Genomic DNA, 20,253 nt, shown 5'->3' with positions numbered 1-20,253 from the left:
AACCTATTTAACCCTTTCATAAGGTAATGACTTCCGTTCATACGGTAACCGAAATGAACATTTATTAAAAATACTACACATTTAGTGAAAATCCAAAACTGAATTGTTAATTTAACTGAAATAAATGGTTTCGATGCCCTGCTTTAAGGTATAACTATAAATAGATCAAACTTTACCTCATTTACCAAGTTTTAACACATACTATAAAGTTATATATAATTATCTTACCAAAATCATTACCAGATCCTTACGGTAAAAATTACCGTGGTTTTTAAAGTTCCCATACAGCAGGAAAACGGTAAATTTCACCATTATTTGGTAGTTTTGTCCCTACCCTTTTTCGGTCTACTTTTAAAATAAAATTTTACTTTTTAACCCCTTCCTTCTCGCTCGCGTCATATTGACGGGTTGGAGTGTTCAAATTTCTGGAATAGTTTTAATAAGTGGTAGCAAATTATATAGTAAAATTCGTTAAAGAAAGATAGTTACGCCTACTTTTTAATATAGTAACCAGTAGTTTGATGCTTTAACGTTGCATTTTATATCAAACTTATAATTTTTGATATTTAGTGGTGAAAAAATTACTTATAACAAACCTGCCAACTTTCACTCTTTCCGAGAATGGATTTTCAGAGTGGTAGTAAAACAATAAGCGAAAAACAATCTAGCTCAAACATATAATTGTATTTTGTTCGCGTTGAAATTCGCTTGCTTAAAGATTATTATGCTTTGATATATTTATTGTAATTATTTATATGTAGTGGTGGTCAAACTCATTTATAATTATCATTATAACTCTAAAAGTTAATTGGAATAACCTGAGTATTGCTACCACTTTAAATACGAAAATAAAATCTTCCGGAAAATCCGGAAGAGTTGGCAGGTATGTTATAATGAAAAATACTAAACTAAAAGTAACTTAAATTTCGCTACCACTAGAAAATACTATTTACAAAAGCCAAAACAATAGGCACTTTTATGACCGTTTTCTTAAAAGTTATCCGATCGTTAAGGGGTTAAACATATACAAATTCCAACACACACTCTCCAGAAAAAAAAAGAGCAAGCAATAATTAGTTGAAATTCTTGCACTTTCATTCATTATCTTTTCAAAAATCTTCCATTTAAACACAAATTAAAACCAGCAAATCCTAATGTAATGAAAAAAGGATTAAGGAATTAAAATAAAAAAAAAGAAATGTTTCTTGCGGCTATAGAACAAATTGACCATGTATCTGAACTAAAACACATTTTGCTCCAACTACCATAAACCTTTAAACGGATCAAAGACTTTTCAGCACAGAGAAATCTCAAGTCACTTATATTTTTTCTTATCCTTAATCCAAACATCTTGCTTCTTTCGTCCATTTCTATCTTTAAAAAGGATGGTTGAAGCCAAAGAGCGCCAATTGCGCATGTGCGATCTGAGCGCCACACACTTCCCAAACCTCACTTCAAAGAGAGTTAGATAGGGATCCGACTTAACCGGCTATGTGTTTTCAGCGGGAACAATCCTCGTGGTTTCTATGAACTGGAGTTTGCAAGCAAGTCACCGGGTGTATAGTACCTCCAGGAGTGATGTGATAATTGTTTGGCTAACTGGCCGTGTTAGTTCCGGTGGCGATATCATGCAGGAAACATTTCTCATCTGGAAATTGCTTTGTTTCACTTATATTCTAGCCTTAGTAAGACCAGTACCGGAGAAGATACCTATTGGTGAGTTGTGTTTCATTTTCGACAGGGGAAAGGGGGTGATCTGGGGGTTAATGACAGTTAACCCTTTATTGAGTTAGAAAGTTAATCAACTCGACGGTTGAAAGAATGCATCTCTTTAATTAAAATAACAGTTGGGCTTTCGGAGTTAAAAAGATTGGGAAGCGCTTATGATAGCTATTTGACTTTTGGGAATATTCTTTAAAATATTCAATGTAAAATAATTGGTTTTTTCATTAGTTGAACATTTAATACTTGTTTTGTTTATGCTTTCGAAATAACAGAGTGATTAAAAATATTTTCAAATAATAAAATCATATATTAATTTTTTAATATCAAAAGTCGTAAAAAATTACTTCTGGAATAAGTAATTTAAGATTAATTGTTTTTATAAATTAATATTTAAAAATTTAAGTATTAAAATTAATATATTGAAATTAATATCTTAAATCGTAATTTCCTCATAAATACTTTTAAAATAATAGAAAAAATAAATTATATTACATATAAAAGACGTAATAAAATACTTCGTATATAAGTTGCTTGAAATAACAATATTTACAATAACAAAGTTAATAAAGCAGAGATCAAACAATTAACTTAGACCTCAATTATTTAAATAAAGAAGTACTAAAATAATTTATTTAAAATTTTTACATTCAAAATAATTGAGAAGAGAAAAATTAGATCTAATAAAAAATGCAGATTTTAGTTATTTTAAACATAAAAGGCGCAAAAATTTCTTGATAATAAATAATTTAATGAAAACAAGCAACAACAACATACACTCTCACACGCACACTTATAATACATACTATATATATATATATAAAAGTGAAAATGTGTTGTATTTATATACTCTATATACTGTATGCTTTACTGAAAAAAGATACCTCATAAAATTTCGGATGCGTATTTTTATTAGTCTGGATAAATTTAATTTCAATAGCATATATTTATTTTAAATTTAATTTATTTACTTTGATGAAGAAGCATAAATGTATCTTTCATGCATCGTCAAAAATGTAGAATTTATTAATATAAATGAACTTAATTTGATTGTATCTGATATACTAACTTAAATCATCTCTTTTGAATTAGTACTGAATTAAAATGAAAATTTTATTTTAAATTAGTTATACATTTAATAGTAAAGTGTTTAAATGCTAATTGAAAATAACAAAAATGTTGTTAAAATCATTTTTAAAAATTAATCAACGGAAACAAATTACTTTTAATGCAAGCAACTTTTGTGGCACAGTTTTCCGTATAATTAACTTAAATAATCCCTTATCAAACAGAAAGTCTTTTTACAGTTTTGATGAGTTTAGATAAAAAATTTAAAGCTCAGATAATTAAATGAACATAATATTGTTTTGGGACATAGAGATCTTATCTACACTAATTTCCTGTCTCGGCATTAAGTATGTGACTTGTTTATTGTATCGAAAAAACTGTTCTTCCTTTTTCTTGTGCTATATTTTATTTAAGGTGATCCTTATACCAGGTAAAATGCTGCAATTAAAAAAAAATATATATACAAAATAAATAAAATTACAGGCGATAAAAAATACTGTTTTATAGTTTGATATCCATACAAATTAATTGAAATATTCGGGAAAGAAAAGTATTCTATGAATGATCTCTAGCTTCAAATTTGATTTCTTCATTAAAGCCGAAGCTGATGATACTCCAACTAGCATCTGCGTCATTTTTTTATTTATTTTATAACCGTCTTTGAACGGCTGAATCAATTCTGGGTTTACGACTACTAATTTTCAACTCCGTAGTCTTGTAATTTTAAACCAATCCAGAAGACAAGGAAACTCCTGAATCAATACCCCCTGAGGCATGATTTGTTATGAGAACATCGAGGACTTTGAGACTCGACAGATTTAACGTGCATCAGTCACCACTTACTACACGGGGAGTCTTCGACCGGCAGGGATAGAACCCACGACCTCTTGGACATGGGTCCAGCGCTCTATCCAGGCCCGTCATCTGGGGCATCTATCGAATGTCATGTTAGTGTGATCTTGTGTATGTAGGTCAATCAAAACGAACCTTAAATTTAGACTAAATAAAAAGAAATGCAGAGCTTTGATGGCTTAGTTGTTAAGACACCGGACTGCTACTGTGGTGAGCTGGAGGTCCCCAATAACAACGCTAAGCCCAACTAGTATGAGATCGATGGGTTCAGATAGATGCCTGGGAAGTAAAAGTGGTCAGTGCTCAGTGCTGAACACATTGTTTCAATCATTCCATTGGTCACAAACTAGGAAAGACTTAATCCCCATGACTCTGCTGGCCCACAATGAGTTTTTGTGGAGGATCAGGATATTAAACGATCTTCCACAAACTTGCTACTTACAGCTGGAATTCTAATCATACTTTTAGTTTATTTCTACTAAAATTCTTTAATATTGATCTTCATCAACTGATCATGACTTATGGAAATCGTTTTATATTTTAAGAAATTCTAATAATTAAGTTAATGGCCTGTCTAATATCCCATTCTTTCCTGATTTTTTGGAATATTTATTAAATTTAATTATCTCATCTTGCACTCGTATTTTTATTTATATATTTTTTGTTACCAATGGAAAATTTGTATTCTAATAAACACGTTTGTTTTTATTACATTTCAAAAAGTAGTATTTTTTGAGGTATATTTTGCCTCTTATACATAAAACGCAAAGAATTGGTTTTATTTTATTTTTTTTCCATTTAATTGCTCTTTATTGTTTTAAAAAATCTCATTAATAACTCATTACTATTTATTCGTAGTTTACATTTGTGCGACGTAGTATTACTTTTCTCTAAAAAATGCCATTTTAACTGTAAACTGTGGAAAATTCAAGGACTTTTAAAAAAATATGAAAAAGCAAAATGTGGATAAAATTGAAAATAAGAGATGAATTTTCATTTCGTTGCTTACCTTGGCTAATGTCATTTATAATAATGAAAGCATAAAAAAAATTTAAACCATTTGTATAAAACTAACAGCGACTTATAACTTAAACATGTAAAAGCTTCTTATATCAACTTTTGCGTAATCTAATAGTTATTAATAGTTTTTATAAAGATAAAATGACATGTTGAAATTACATGATGTTGTGTTTTAAAAAAAAATGACATTCAAAATTTATTTCAAATATTTTAATGAAAGGTATTTCAGCCCTCTTAACAATTTTCAATATTAATATTAATCTTTTTCAGACCATTAAACTTTTACTTCCACAATATTTCCAACATACGCTTCAAAGACTTGGCAGTAGAAATGCAAATTTATTGAAAGTTCAAAGCTATTAGTTTTTGAACATACATCTAAAATAAGCATGTCACGTTATCTGTGTTTTGAATAAAGAAATGTAGTCAGAGCTATGCTGCAAACACTTAATAGTGGTACCAATTCGATAACTACCACTACGATTATTTTGCATCAATTCTCTAGTATATAAGACTAGGCATTCTAACTTGATTCAATCAAGGAGAACCTTTTAATAGAGGAAGGTAGGCATTGTAGATAGATTAGATATATACATATACACCGAAGAGCCATTACATTATGACCACCCTCCATCTATAACAATGGGCTTACCCAGCTCTTCATGGTTTCTCGTCCAAGAACAATGTTTTCATGGGCATATTAGGACCCATAATCCTCATAGAACAAGCCCTGACGTCTGTAAGCTACTAGAACATAGTTGCAGACCAGGTTCAACCATTCACGGCAACAGTTTTTCCTGCGAGGGATGGAATTTACCAACAAGATAATGCACCATGTCATAAGGGTCGAATCGTCGAAGAACATTCCAGTGACTTTCAAGTCATGTCTTGGCCCCCATATTCACCTGACCTTAATCCAATAGAGCATTTGTGGTCCTACGTGCTGCCACGCTACCCCCTTGCAATATGAGGGAATTGCGGGACCAGTTGGTGAGTGCTTGGCACCAGATACCACAGACTACCTATCAGCACCTTGTGGAATCAATGCCATGGCGGTTGCTAGCAGTTTTGAGGGTTAAAGGTGGTCCTACATGTTATTAGCAGGATGGTCTTCGGTGAATATATATATATATATATATATATATACNTATATATATATATATAGTCTTCGCGATTTGATATAGAGTATTTTCTGATGAAGATAAAAGCGAATTCTTCGTTAAGATAAATTTCGTGGAATTTAAAAAAATTAACAGTTTAGCTTCTAAGAATTCTAAAAATAGCAATTGATAAGATAGTGAGTAGATATGCGGCAATGTTTATTCAAATAAAACGAATTTGACTATATCGCAAAACTCAAACAATTTTATTTATTTCATAAATGAGATCAACGCGTCCAACTTTAATACGCTTCCTAATTTGAAAACAAAATGAAAAAAATAGTAAATGTTATATTTATCCTTAAAAATAGTTGATGCAAAAAGCGAGCGTACAGAAGAAATTTTCTATTTGTAATTCTTGTACATGTGTTATGAACGTGCAAGCTGCTTCTTTTTTCAAAAGAAAAAGATGTTTGGAATTTATAAATTAAGCGTTTTAGCTTCTAACAGGACTAAGAAATATAAATAAACATAAGACAGTTTTTTGTTGCTCATTGAAGTTTTTATTCGTCTGTGGAAATGTGAGTTCGAAAATGAATCAAGCCTCCTTCGTCTCAAACTCTTATTTTTGTGAAGAAGTTTAATTCTACCAGCTTTAATGCGTGATAGTATAGCTTTTGAAAGTAATAAAAAATGAAAACATTTATATAATTTAAAGTAGCAAATGTTGCAATAAATTTTAAAAATTTACGAAGCCATAAGCAAGCTGGTCGGAATTTTTTTTATTTATTTGTAGTTGATGTTATTAGTATTGTGAACATAAAGGACTGTTTATTTTTAAAAGAGTTTCTTGAAATTCAAAAAGAATAAATGCTTTAGATTCTAAAACGACAACGAAAAAGAAAATAAGTTGAGGCAGTTTTATGGTACTCATTTAATGTTTTATTTGTCAGTGGCAATGTAGTTTGAAAAATCATTCTGCTTCAGTTGTTGACACGTGCTTCCTATTGTTTAATTTTTATTTTAATTTACTTTTTAATTAAATAATTTAATTTAGTGAAAGAATCTAAGGTCTTAAAATCTAATAAGCGATATTATAATTAATTCATGTTGCAAGGTTCTATAACACGATGACATTTCGCTCAATGCTAAATTTTTTTTCACAATTCAAATATTTTTTTTTTTATTTCTATACGTTTTTCATTTATCAATTTGCATAATTCTACACTATAAGAAAAAGGTTTCTCAATATTAAGCAAAAAGTGACAAAATAACTCAGAAACAAATATAATATTTGGAAACCTCACGTACCTATTATTAAGCATAGTGAAATGCTCAAAACAGCATATACTCATTTTGAGATTACTCTCGTTTAAGGAACAAAGCACTCAAAATGAGTCCATGGTGTATCAATTTTAATACTATTCATTTTCCTCGCAAATTCTGTGTTGAGCATGCCACCATACTCAATGAGTACATGAAGTTCGCCGTTTTAATTATACGTGTTTCGGAGCTATTTTGACACATTTTTCACAGTTTTGAGAAACCCTTTGTTATATATTTGAGAATTTATGTTATATATTTGAGAATTAAATCTGTAGTGGTTGACAAGTGAATAAAGCAAACCAATAATATTCATAAATAAAATAAATTTTCAGTCATATATTTGCTACCACTTTCTTATTTTAACTATATTCTGTATTAAATGACTCGTTCGGTAAGTGAATATCCTTCACAGTGGTCTGATCGGACTACTTGTACAAAAATCGTATGGAGGCTTTCAGTTATAGGAGGCGTTGGTTAACCTAGCGGCAAGGGGATTCTAATCCATAACCTGATTCACCTCATTCGATGGCGAACACTATATCTCCTGCTCCGCAACTACTACTCTTTCGTGCCATGTAGCCTTCCTTCCATTCAAAATATAAATAATTATTTTTTTCATTTCAACTTTTTTTTCAATGTCATTTAGTTTACATACTCATAAAATCGAGAATAAGTATTCTTTACTTATAATTTCTTTAAAAAGAGAAATCAATAATAAATTCTTTTCATGTTGAAAATTCAGCATAAAATTGGATTCATACCATTTTTCTTTCACAAAAAAGAAAATTTTTATCCATGGCGTTACTACTTATTTTAAAACACACATTATGCCACTGATGTCGTACCATTTAGCAGAAATTGCACATTTTTGCTCTTTTGTCTAAAATAAACTCCATTTATCAACGACTATTACGGTTGACTTTATGAAATTACAATAATCAGAGAGTTCGCTTTAACAAAGAATGTAAAATCTAGAAACATTTAGCCAGAAAGATACGGAAGATGTAGGGGGATGGAAATGAGATCTGTGAGTGATGTGCAATTCGAATAACTGATGCGCTTCCCAGTTCAAAGCGGAAATGAATAAACTCATAAACTCATTTAGCTTGACTTGGATTTCTAATTTTCTTTCCTAACGTGGAATTGTGAAAAATATTTTATCTCCCGCTTAATGGAAAGGGATTTCAAATGGTTAATCGGAAATTGGAAAACCGTACTCATTTAATGAAACAGAAGAATTAGGGGTAGTTTTTGTTTTACTTTGAGAAAGTAAAGGATTTAGCAATAAATATTAAAATAAGTTTTCTAAAAAAAAGACAGAATTACGTCTATTTTCATTAAAACTTTTGAAACTCAAATTAATTGAATTAAAATTAGGCCTCATCACAACTGTCATTTAAAATTTTGCTTTTTGAAAAGCAATTTGCAATGTTTTTCAACACGTTTTGAAATTTGTATAAATATTTTAAATCTCTAGCACACTCAATGTAAAAACAAATGAATAAACAAATAAATAAACTTAAAAGGTTTATATTAATTTATAATTCCTCACAATACCTAAATCAAATTAAGCTTTGTTAAAAATCTGCATTTTATTTGTGAAATATTGAGTTATATTTTTGCCTATGTTGATATTATATATTTAGAATTGTAACATTAATAGAATCTATAGATATTTAACTGAATGCCTCCTTGAAAGACATCATACATAATTCCTGCGATGGCTAAAAGATAAAATAATGTTTTGTTTTTGCTTTTCAAAAATGCAAAATATTTCTTGTTCTTGCATCTTTTGACTTACTTTTTTTTATGAGAGGAATACAATTCTTAGATAATGTTTTTTACTAAATGTTTTATAAATCGACATTTTTAGAAGTCTAAAATCCTCCCTTAGAACAGCTTTAGAAATTAAGCAGTTTAATGATATTAAAGATTTCACAAAATGGTTATACTGGTTGTATTTTGTTCTTATGAAATAAGATTGGTTAAACGAGATTTTAAAGCTGTTTAATTAATCGACTTTTAATAAGAGTGCATTTATTCAATTTCTATTATAAAATTATGAGTCATTGTAATTCTAATGTTTTTTGGCACTTGAAATGTTTGCAAAACTAATGGAAAATAATGGTAAAAGTAATTGAGATAAAATATAGGCTATGGATTAGGCTATAGTTTAATTACTGCAACTGTTACTATTGTTACCATTATACTGTTGCTTCATTTTACACTTTCAATTTAAATGATTACCATTACAACTATTGCGGAAAATCATCCATTAGCTATGTCCAAAGGTATATGATAGAGCACACTTAATTTTTTTAAAAAAATAAATAAATGTATAATGTGTATAAAAATAGTGACTATTTTTAAGATGTTAAAACAGCCCAAGAATATTTCATATTTATAGAAATTGAATTTTTACTTATAAAAGATATTTAAATAAAACAGCAGCCAATTGAGGTTTCAATCAAAACTCTCATGAACGGAAAAAGCTTACCAAAAAAATGTATATTAAATTGGCAAGAACGTATCTAATCATGAAACTTTTTATTTTTGTATTTCAGTTGTTGATATTTGATAAACTTTTAGCAGCAGAAAACGAAAAATACATGTTAACGATACAACCCTTAACCCTAAAAGTGATAGGTTTACGAAAACTATTTTACCGTTTCCGAACGCAACTAAAATCTCTGACAGTTAATTTCTTCACCTGCTACAGTTTTCATTGATGGTGTGCTATATGAGTACAATTTCATTTCAGAGAGTGTTACCAATTATGTTTATTCATGTAAAAAATAATTAAATTTGAATTATTATACTATTGTGCGCACACTGTCAAAACTTTAGGGTCATATTACGGTAAAATGTAACGGCATTCCAGTTGTCAGTACTTTTTTAGCGTAAAATCCATTTTCTCCGGAACGTGTTACAGAAAAAAATTATACTGTAAATTTTTCATTAATAATTACCGGAAAATTGCTGAATCAATCTACTTTTATAAATATTACTGAGAAATTACGGTAAAATATTTGACGTTAAAAATGGATTTTATGTATGATGCTACAAAACACCTTTTACAGTGCCATGGAACTGTAAAACTCAAGGGTGGATTGTTCATAATGATGCTAAAATGCATTAATGTTTTTTTTTTTTTTTCAATTTAGAAAAAAGAAGTTTTTTATATTTTCCCATTTACTGCACCCAATTCCCGGTTGATTTCGACCATAATTTATTAAAAATAAAAATTTATGCATTTAAGGGTTAAGTCAACGCCTCCTATAACTGAAAGCCTCAACACGGTTTTTTATAGGTAGTCCGATCAGACCAATGTGAAGGATATCCGAAGGATTCCGAGCGAGTCATTTAATACAAAATTTAGTTAAAATGAGAAAGTGGTAGCAAATATATGACTAAAAATTTGTTTTATTTATGAATCTTATTGGTTTGAATTATTCACTTGTCAACCACTACTGATTCAATTTTCAAATGCATAAGATAAATTTCTCTCAATTACTTTTATAAAAGGTTTTGGGTTCACGCGCACAACTGGTTCACTTTTTAAAAAGTCTGCGCGGACTACTTATAAAAGACCGTGTGGAGGCTTTTTGATGTAGGAGGTGATGGTTAAGTCCGCCTTCGAAAGTGTTAATTTCTTATCACACGAAGGAGTCGCATTAAGATTAAGGATGCAATATTACTCACAGCAGGAGACATTATGATGTAATTTTCTGCGAAAAACTATTAACATTACCCACCATTTGCTCACATATTACTTCCATCCTTTTTGTCGCCCCTGAAACATCAATCAACATTAGTCGTCAATTCTCTAAATCCCGAATATAAACAAAGAGGTAAGGTTACTGTTATCTATATAATAAGTAGCAATCAATAAATTTTAAGAATAAGTATTAAGACTTTTTTTCATAATGTAATATATTTCGTGAATAATGTAGTTGTTAGTTAACTTTTAACTCATGAATTATTTCTTGATTCCTTGATAACATTTTTATTAAAAACGGAAATTAATTCATTTTAAGTTAGCTTTTTTTCGTTTAGAGTTTTCTAAATGGTAGAACTAAAAGATTTTTCAACAATGCCGATGCAATTAAGAGAGTTTAGACATAATTTACTGTCATGTTTAAAGCATAGGTATGGAAGAAAAGGAATATTCATGCATTCATGATCCTGAAAATATTTACTTTACGTCAAAACGTCTTCACAACCTGTTTTAAATCAATTTTTTTTTATCACTTTTGTTCTTTAAATACTGATTTCAAGGATGAAGGATTTATTTTCCTTAATTTGCCTTTTTTTGTTTGCTTTCATTTCTGTTTGTAAGCTAAATATATTCTCATACTGCATTTATCTTTTTTACATTAAATATGCATCATCAAAACTCCCTTTTTCTTTTTGCCATTTAAGCTCTAAATTTTGCTATGAAATCTTCAAGTCTAATCCAAAACTCTAAATATATTTTTTTTTCTTATAAAACCTATAAAAAGATTTTGAGAATGTTTCAATTGCAACGCACCTTAATAATCAAGTAGAATCATCTTTATTTAATATTTCACTCAAATAATACCTTAATTTCTGCTCTTCAAAAATTTATTTACACTTTGAAAGTAAAATTTTTAGATAAACGTATTGCTTTTGTAGCCGAAAGTTAGTTAAATATAGCAATTATTATTAGAGAAATCAACATTTTTTGTCAGATTTCCTAATTAATTAGATAATTATAGTGTTTATTGTTAGCAGGGTAAACTGACCTGGGAAGGAACAATTAAGCTTCGCTTGCTTTTTAACAAGTCATATTAACTTCAAAATTCGTAATTTTAGTTAAAAGACAGTGTCAACATATTTGTTGATAATTGCAAATTATGTAAAAAATTGTAGTAGAAAACTTACATAACATTGTTTTAAAGTTTTGGAGGTTCAAATAACAAGTAGTAAGAAGACCAAGCGAAGGAGCAGCTCATACCATCAGTGAATGAACACCCAGTAAAGGAACACTTAATTTTGGTCATTTTGTAATGCTCTTTATGAATTTATAAACCATGCAAATATTTAAAAACAAGCCTATTTTTGAAATTATAACATATAAATACTCGAAAAATGTTAACTTTTTTTTGTAATCATGAAATGAAAATTGAAGTGTCAACATATTAACACTTACTGTTCATTCACTAAGAACTCTATGCCCAGTAAAGGAGCATGCCTGTTCCCTCACTGGTTAGAAGTTGTTTTTCGTATTTTTAACATACTTTTGATGCGGAACGTCACTAAAGAAACAAGAAAATTAAAATTTATCTTTTATTTTCATTAACTTAGAAAAAAACCAGGTAAAGGAACACTTGTTCCTTCACTGGTTTTTCATCGTTTGGTGATCCAGTGAATAAACACCGTCTTATCTCAGTACTTTATTATGCTATGATGCTTAAAAAAATAAAACGTAACTTCAATAACTATATTTTGAATTCTCCTTTTCACAGTGAGAAAAATTAAACTAATACATGCAACTAATTCCACTTCAAACATATCAATACGAACACTCACCTTATAATGTTTTCAAAGAAACAAGGTGTTGCAGAGATAATAACAAATTAAAAATTTTTTCCAGAGAAGTCTATTTGACCAGGTAACCCAAAACATTGCTAGATGACTTCCTATTGTTTGGCAGTAAGCTATTGTTACCAATCAATCTAACGAAAAACTTTCAAATTCTTATTTTTAATTTATATATATGAAATGTTCCTTCACTGGGTAGTGTTCCTTCACGGGTTGGTTTACCCTAGTACCTTATACTTTTATACTACACCCAAAGAAAGTTTTAATGTTTCACACCCAATGTAATAGGATTGAATGGTGTTAGAAACTATGTTTTAGTTTAATCAAAAAGGAATTTAAATAAGGAAACGCGAAATAAAGAGAGAAGATCAATAAAAAATTCAAAGGTCTTGAATTGTATTTTTACTTATAAAGTGAAGAACAATGATTTTTTTTTTCAAAATTTAAGTAATATTATGTCCTTATAAGTGTAACTGTCTAACATATGCATCATATTTTGTTTCATTCATATCTTTATTACTGATTATTTCTAGACTCTTTTCGCAATAATTGTCTAGACTCTAGTTAAAGTGACGAAAAGCCCTCTCTTATTAATAGTTTTTTCTTCATATATATTTTCATAAATTTCACAAGAATGAATGATAGAGCAATTAACAATTACAAGTTTTGTTCTTTGGAATAATTTTTATTCAAACATATTTTTTTTATTTTAAAATGATTTTGTTGAAAAATAAAAAAGCTGAATTCCCAGAACTATCGAAATTAATTTTGATTAGCTATTGAATTCTGTTCTTTTTACTCAAAACGAAAAAATATTTTTTTCCTCCACTATTTGATTTGATAAATTTATTTTATTTGTTTAAAAGTACCAAACTTCATCGAGGGTGAAAACTTTAAAAACGAAAGTGCAATACAAAGATAATTGCTCGAAGAAAAAGCTTTAATTAAATAATTTCCTATTTCCTTTATTGAGCATTTAATTATATTCGTTTAAAAAAAACATTACTTCTGAAAGCATTTTATTTCCGAAATATTTTTTTTATTTCCAAAAATATAAAATTTCAACAAATTCGAAAATCCTAATTCCGATCATTGCTCGTTTTGTGAATTTAAGCATTTGTATACTTATTAATTTTAATGAAGGTATTGATCTAAAATATTCCCTCCCTCTGACCTAAGTAATACGAATCTCTGTAATAATTTATTTTGTTATTTGAGAAGCTACCACATATCCTCACTCTGTTTCGAAAAAGATTAAAAAATTAGTGTTCAAAAACTATTTTTCGCTGTATAATTATTTTTAATAATAAAAAACCGGTTCAAGTGTTATTTTTATATTCTGTTCGGCAGTAAACCGCAAACTTGCTGTAATTTTGTTAAGAAGTGAAGTTGAAGTTTGTATCAAGTCAATATTCAACATAGTTTAAAAATTCATAATATTATTGTTCTACTAGCAGCCTTTTACTAAGGATCAGAGTTAACAGAATTATTAGTAGAATTGCACTTGTAACTGTAATCTTCTGCAAATTTGCTAAAAACTTATTCCAGAACATCATGTGAGCAGGCTTTATGCTTGACTAGTAGATTTCAGTTCTGCTCTTTAGCAGAAAATAGAATTCAACCCGTCATCATATTAAACTAGCATGATAGTAGGATTTGACTAGGAGTGTTTTTATTTTTAACTTTTTTAAAAAATGTCATATCTTAGCAAATTTTAGTTAAACTCGCAGCAAAATTACTTCGCAAGAATGTAACAACTGTTTTGCTACGAAGTATTGGAAATAAATCCTACCGAAATCTGTGGATGTACCACAACCCTTCCAAACCACATAGCTATACTACATCAATTAAAAGAAGGATTGCAAAAATGTACGTTGTAGAATAAATAAGTAACATACAAGTAGACTTATTGTTGTTGCTTATCCATTTAATCTGACATGTGTCAGATAAGCTCCAGGACTCCACTGATGACAAGAAAATCTGCAACAAAAAGATACTGTAAGATCTACCTTAAAAAAGTTCAAGGAAAACCAGAATATGTCCCGGTGCATGTGGTTGAACGAAACATTTTTAGCAAGTAGGGAAGATCGTTATGCATCCCTCAAAAGTAAGGCACTTAAGATGATCACTTGCAAATCTGGGCAAAGTAGTCTGGGCTCTTCGGTCGCTTTTATGTTCAACAGGGTACCAGGGAATGTCCTATGATACCAGTGGTGTATAGGTGATATGCGCCACAATAGATTAATCTTGAATCTTTCAATGGAACAGAGTTCCATATAAATAAGTGAGGAGCCAATGGCTGTTTCTCTCCTGTCTCCTTCAAATTGACTTATTAATCAGTGATTGCTTGAAATATCTAACTGTTTTAAATTTTGTTGCTAAGAAATCCAGTCCGAATTGCTTCAATTCTAAATACCGTTGCTGTATAGATGTCCATTGTAATTTGAGATTATGTACATGTGTATGAAGTATTTTTTGAGATGTATTATATTTTCAAAGTATAAGTTTAGTCGACAAAATGTCTTTTACAGTGTTCCATATGTTTAAGTTTCAAAATTGTGTCTGGACCGAAACTTAGTCCATAGTGTACCTTTAGCTTGCCTACTTCTGATATACAGAGTTGAAATTGCGAATTAGTACATTACGTAACGCAATTATGCGTAAGGAACTGCAATTGCAAAGGCGAAATCCCACGCTGCTGTTCTGAGTGCAAACTTGCATTTCATATCAATTGAACTGTGCAGTACATTCAACAGAATGAAGTATATTATTACAGCAATGAATTCCGGGTATCACAGAAAGAACGCTTATAATTGCATCAAAGATCTGAAAGATAAACTATTCAGATCAAAGCTATAAAGGAACAAAAGAAGATATTTCCTGGAACCGAATCCAATTTTCGACTACGTAATGAGATCTTAAGACTTCATTCTAATTTTTCATATTCTCATTCTTAATGAAATTCATGCATTGGGAATTCGTTCTGAATGGTAATTTTCCATTCCGCAGTAATGATTTGAAATGAGATTTTATTCAGCTCACATAAGCCATTAAGCTTCTTTTGATATAAATTTTTGTTATGAACTGAAGAACATCTCAAAAAGAATACATATTGAAAAGTTTGATTTACTAAAGCGCTCTTTAACCAGCATTTTTGCAATAACTTAATTTTATATTTTGGAAATACTTCTAAAGGAAATTGCGCTACTTTATTGCTCATATTTGAGCAATATTATTATTATTTTGATTTTATTCTGCTTATTTTAGTGACATCAGTTACTGTTTTAACAATACATTAGAAGGAATAACATACTTGGAGTATTACTTAGACTTGGAGTATTTTCGCAATAAGCACACTGAGAAAAAAGTATGATCGAAACTACAAGAATATTGTTACATTTAACGTGTTTCTGGCTCTATTGTAACATCAAAAAGCTCGATAAATTTTAAAGAAATGCTTTGGTAAGGATTTTAGTTAAATTAATTATAAAATATAGATGAATATAGGATTAAATCTGTTAATATGAAATATAATCTGAGATAAAATCTGGTATCTGTGCCGAAATTTGGTAGTTTTATCATGGTTCTTTAGAACATGGCATGAAAACCATTGTTTTGGTTAAATATAATTCTCAGTTTTGTATGTTTTTATTAAAAGCTTGGCAATAAGAACTATTATTTTGAAAATCAGTATATGGCGTAAACAGTTACCATAGGAATGGAAGTATTACCAAATAAAAGTTTCTAAATATCACTTTTTTTTTCTTTTTTCTTTTTTTTACAAGAAATGTCATTGCCATGCTGTACTGTAATTTTACTTGATTTATACACTCCGTGCATCTGGTTCTTTGAAACAAAACGTAAAAGAATTAAAAGTAAAGAAACAATTCATAAATAATTTAAAATAATCTTAATAAATCCACAATTTTGACTTTACATAAGGTTTTGGATTCGCGTCCCAAATTGCTTGATAAAGCATTATATATAGAGCATAAATAGTGCCTAATGATTTATAAAAAGGGAAAACAATGAAAAGAATCATAATATTTATCAAACATGCTTATATCAAAATATAACTAGTGAATTTGCAATGATTTTATTTCTTGGTTATTACATTGTTTGATAATATACTGTTTGACAATACACTGTTACGAAATTCTCGGAAAAAATATTTAATTAACAATTTATTTACTTGTTATTTAACCATATTAATACAAAACCGTCAAATAACCATAAATAAGATCGCATACAAACAGTTTACTGTGCGAAAATCCGTTTGTTAACTACCTTGACCTAATACGGTAAAACAATCAGAATTTTATAGCACCAACTAGGCCTGCCTAATAAACCCCCATAGTTCCTTGCAGCTAGGTGCATATTACAGCCTAGAGAGGTGTAATCTGTTAAATTCATGACCGACAGAACTGAGGTTCGAGTTCCAGCGTTGACACTACGATATTTCCTCCATTGTCACACAGGATGAGTTTCCTGTGTCTTACAGTTCCCGATTTGTGACTCTGGATTATTAGAAAATGATATTCTCGTTCACGCATAAAGCACCATAAAGCTGCTTAACACAAAAAAGTCTAGTATCTCCCGTCTCTTGCAAAAGTTAAAATAACTACATAAACTAATAAAACCACAATCCACGGTTCATTTAATAAATCACAACTTAACCACTATTTAACTCAAATGCCCATTACCTAAATAAAAGCCTTGTTCCAATTCCCAGTTAATTTTTTTTTCATGGTTTTTAAATACTTGCTAGTTGTAAATGGTTATGGTTTTTTAACCATACTGGTTGTAAACGGTTTCAAAACCGTAAAGATAAAAAAAAATTTCTTTACGTTACGTGACGTTAAATTAGAGGGACAAACTGCTGCCAGCTATTTTATCGCAATTTCAGAAAGAAAATTTTAGCAGTGTATTATTCTTTGGCATAAATAGCGCCTAATGAAGCAACGGGTAATAAAACTTAAAAAAAAAACATTCTTAGTTTTTATCAATCATGCTTATATAGTTAGGTAGTTAGCAATGACTTTATTTATTAATAGTTAAGTCTTTTGATAATATGTAGTTTTAAGTTTCTCCTTATAGTAATTCTTGGAGTATAAATAACGTCTGATAAATATACGATAAATAAAAAAAATTTCAAAAAAAATATTTATACTATAAACCACGCATATATCAACACATGAAGTGAATTAGCAATGATTTTATTGCTTGCTTGTTAAATCGTTTGATAAAAATAGTTTTATATTTCTTGCTAATAGCACGAAAAATTTGTCTAGCAGCTAATTTTTATCGATAGAGTAAAATGTCTATCATTTTTTTAAATACAGTAAACATAAGTTTTAAAAACATTTTTATACCGATACATTTTATATATGTAGATACATTAAGCATTGCGTGAGAGAAATTTCAAAATGTATCTAACCACACCTCCCGTAGCACAAATACTTTTTTATGGAAAACATGCACTTAAATTTTCCATCATGCAAATGGATGGTAAGTGAGATAGCAAGAGATTTCATATTTAATCGAATTTCTCGATGTATTGATTTTTATACGGGGATTGGGTGCACGTTAATGATATTCCGAGGCATTTAGAAATATGATCCCATTCAGTATACGAAATGAAGGTACTAAACTGGGTTGATGGTTTTAAGATGAAGCTTAAGATAAGGTAGCGCAGAAGTTAACAAAGTACCAACCATGAGTAAAGGAGGTGTGGAAAATTAAAATAAATTATTTAGGGAAATATTTTTGAAAAGACTTATCACTGGCTTATATTTATATTTTAAGCGTATTATGGATTAAAAATTTTAAGTGATGATCTTACGTTTCAAAAAATTTCAGAGTTAGAAAATAAAGCAATAGCAGAAATCAGCTTGCAAAATATATTTTTAATTGAATTGATCAAGATGGCAAATAGAACTCTAAGTACAACAGCAAATCAAACTACATTTTAATTGCTAAAAGTGCTTTAATTTACCAGAAAGTCAACTTCAACCAATTTAAAAGTTTACCTGCAAGAAATGGGCTTTCATTTACGCGTATTTACTTGTTTATCTGTATATAACTCCAACACTGCAAAAAACTCAAGTGTTCAACGTCAAAAATGGTCCAACTTAAACACACCAGAGTGGTGTCCCATTAAGTTTTCCATTTCTCCGAGAACCAAGGATTGTTTTTGGAGTAGTAAAGCGCCGAAAATCTTCTTTCAGTCCACTTAGAGCAGCTACCAATATTGTTTTTCAATACCACTAAAATTTATAATTTCTGTAAGGCATGATACACATAAGTATCAGTGAAGCTATTTTAATGATATTTTAATGAATAGTAAAAATCCTTAATTTAGTTTTTCATACATACATTTCTTAAAATAAAATTAGTTTGTAAATCAAACATACATACAGCGTAGAGGGAATATTAATATGAATTTGAATTAGGCTTAAAAAAGTCAAAGTGAATAAAAGTCAAAGATTATAAAATTATTTAATATAATTCACATATTTTTGTAAAACTGATGCAAACGCAATTATCTTTATTATACAACTAAAAACATACATGTCTTTTGTAACACTTTACGTATGAAATTTATCAATCAATCCTACTAGAAATACTTAACTACGATTGATCATAATCAATTACTTGGTAAATAATCAACCACAATCAATTATTTTTCAAATGATCGACCACAATCAATATTCTTGATAAATTTGGCACTGAGGATATAAATTTACTTAGTATTAAAAAGTCTGTGTTTAAAGTTGTCAACTGATTCCCACAAGAATATTGAAATTACTCTTCAAATAATTGACTATGATCTTGAAGCTTGCTCTCACGTAGCTACTGAGGTTGAGAAATAACCCTCGTTAGTCCTCGATGTCCTTTATGACTGAAAACATAAATTAATAATGTTGATAATTATGTAAATTCATTTTTTATATGAAGCTGGAATCATCTGACATAGATCATATCACTTCTAACACAAATAAAATTACAATTTACCTTTGTTTTTCAAAAATCATGGAACACTCTAAAATGAAACAGGCTTGTTTCCAACTGTGAATGGAGTAAAAACGTCTGAGCTTGGTGTGAATCTTATTATTAATTGACGTTAAGATTAAAAAACACTCTATAAAGTGTGTATGAACGCTCTATTCGATATTTACTTTAAATGAAATAATCATGCACACAATTATTAGTTTTGTTAATTGTTAGTTTTTAACACCAAATTCTTATATTACACCACATTTTTCTCTATAGTATAGGAATAAGTCAATTATTGGAAAACATTAGTCAATTATTGGAAAAAAGTAAAATTTCATTATTTTTAAAAGTCGCATTTTAAAACTTCGACTGTTTATATTTGAAAATATAAAAAAAAAAAATTCAAATACATGCACTTTCAAAGAAAAAACTTCTTGGGAAGCAATTTCTTTTATCTAGCACTTTACGTCAAATCGTTCCGTGCAATATAAAAAGCAGATTGTTCCACAATACAACAATTATATCATCTAAGTACATTGATATCCAAATTCATGAATTAGTTCATTAATGTAATTCAGTATAATTTATATACACATATATATAA

The 20,253-nt window shown here is 29.2% G+C and overlaps 1 protein-coding gene across 2 annotated transcripts in view; it reads left to right on the top strand.

The window, feature by feature from the left end:
* The first annotated feature begins 1,451 nt into the window (after window positions 1-1,451).
* The window catches only part of LOC107436206 (glutamate receptor 1-like), a 148,960-nt gene continuing 130,158 nt past the window's right edge, over window positions 1,452-20,253 (top strand). The window contains exon 1 of one of the 2 annotated variants that reach the window (XM_016047817.3): window positions 1,452-1,716. In XM_016047817.3, the coding sequence (XP_015903303.3) occupies window positions 1,527-1,716 (190 nt within the window). In that variant the 5' untranslated portion in view covers window positions 1,452-1,526. The remainder of the gene's footprint in view (window positions 1,717-20,253) is intronic. The other variant, XM_071188134.1, reaches the window with a different exon arrangement.

This window comes from Parasteatoda tepidariorum, chromosome X2 (assembly GCF_043381705.1).
Source record: "Parasteatoda tepidariorum isolate YZ-2023 chromosome X2, CAS_Ptep_4.0, whole genome shotgun sequence".
Taxonomy (NCBI): Eukaryota; Metazoa; Arthropoda; class Arachnida; order Araneae; family Theridiidae; genus Parasteatoda; species Parasteatoda tepidariorum.
Note: the sequence above shows the minus strand (reverse complement) of the source record. Positions and strands in the feature narration are given on the sequence as shown.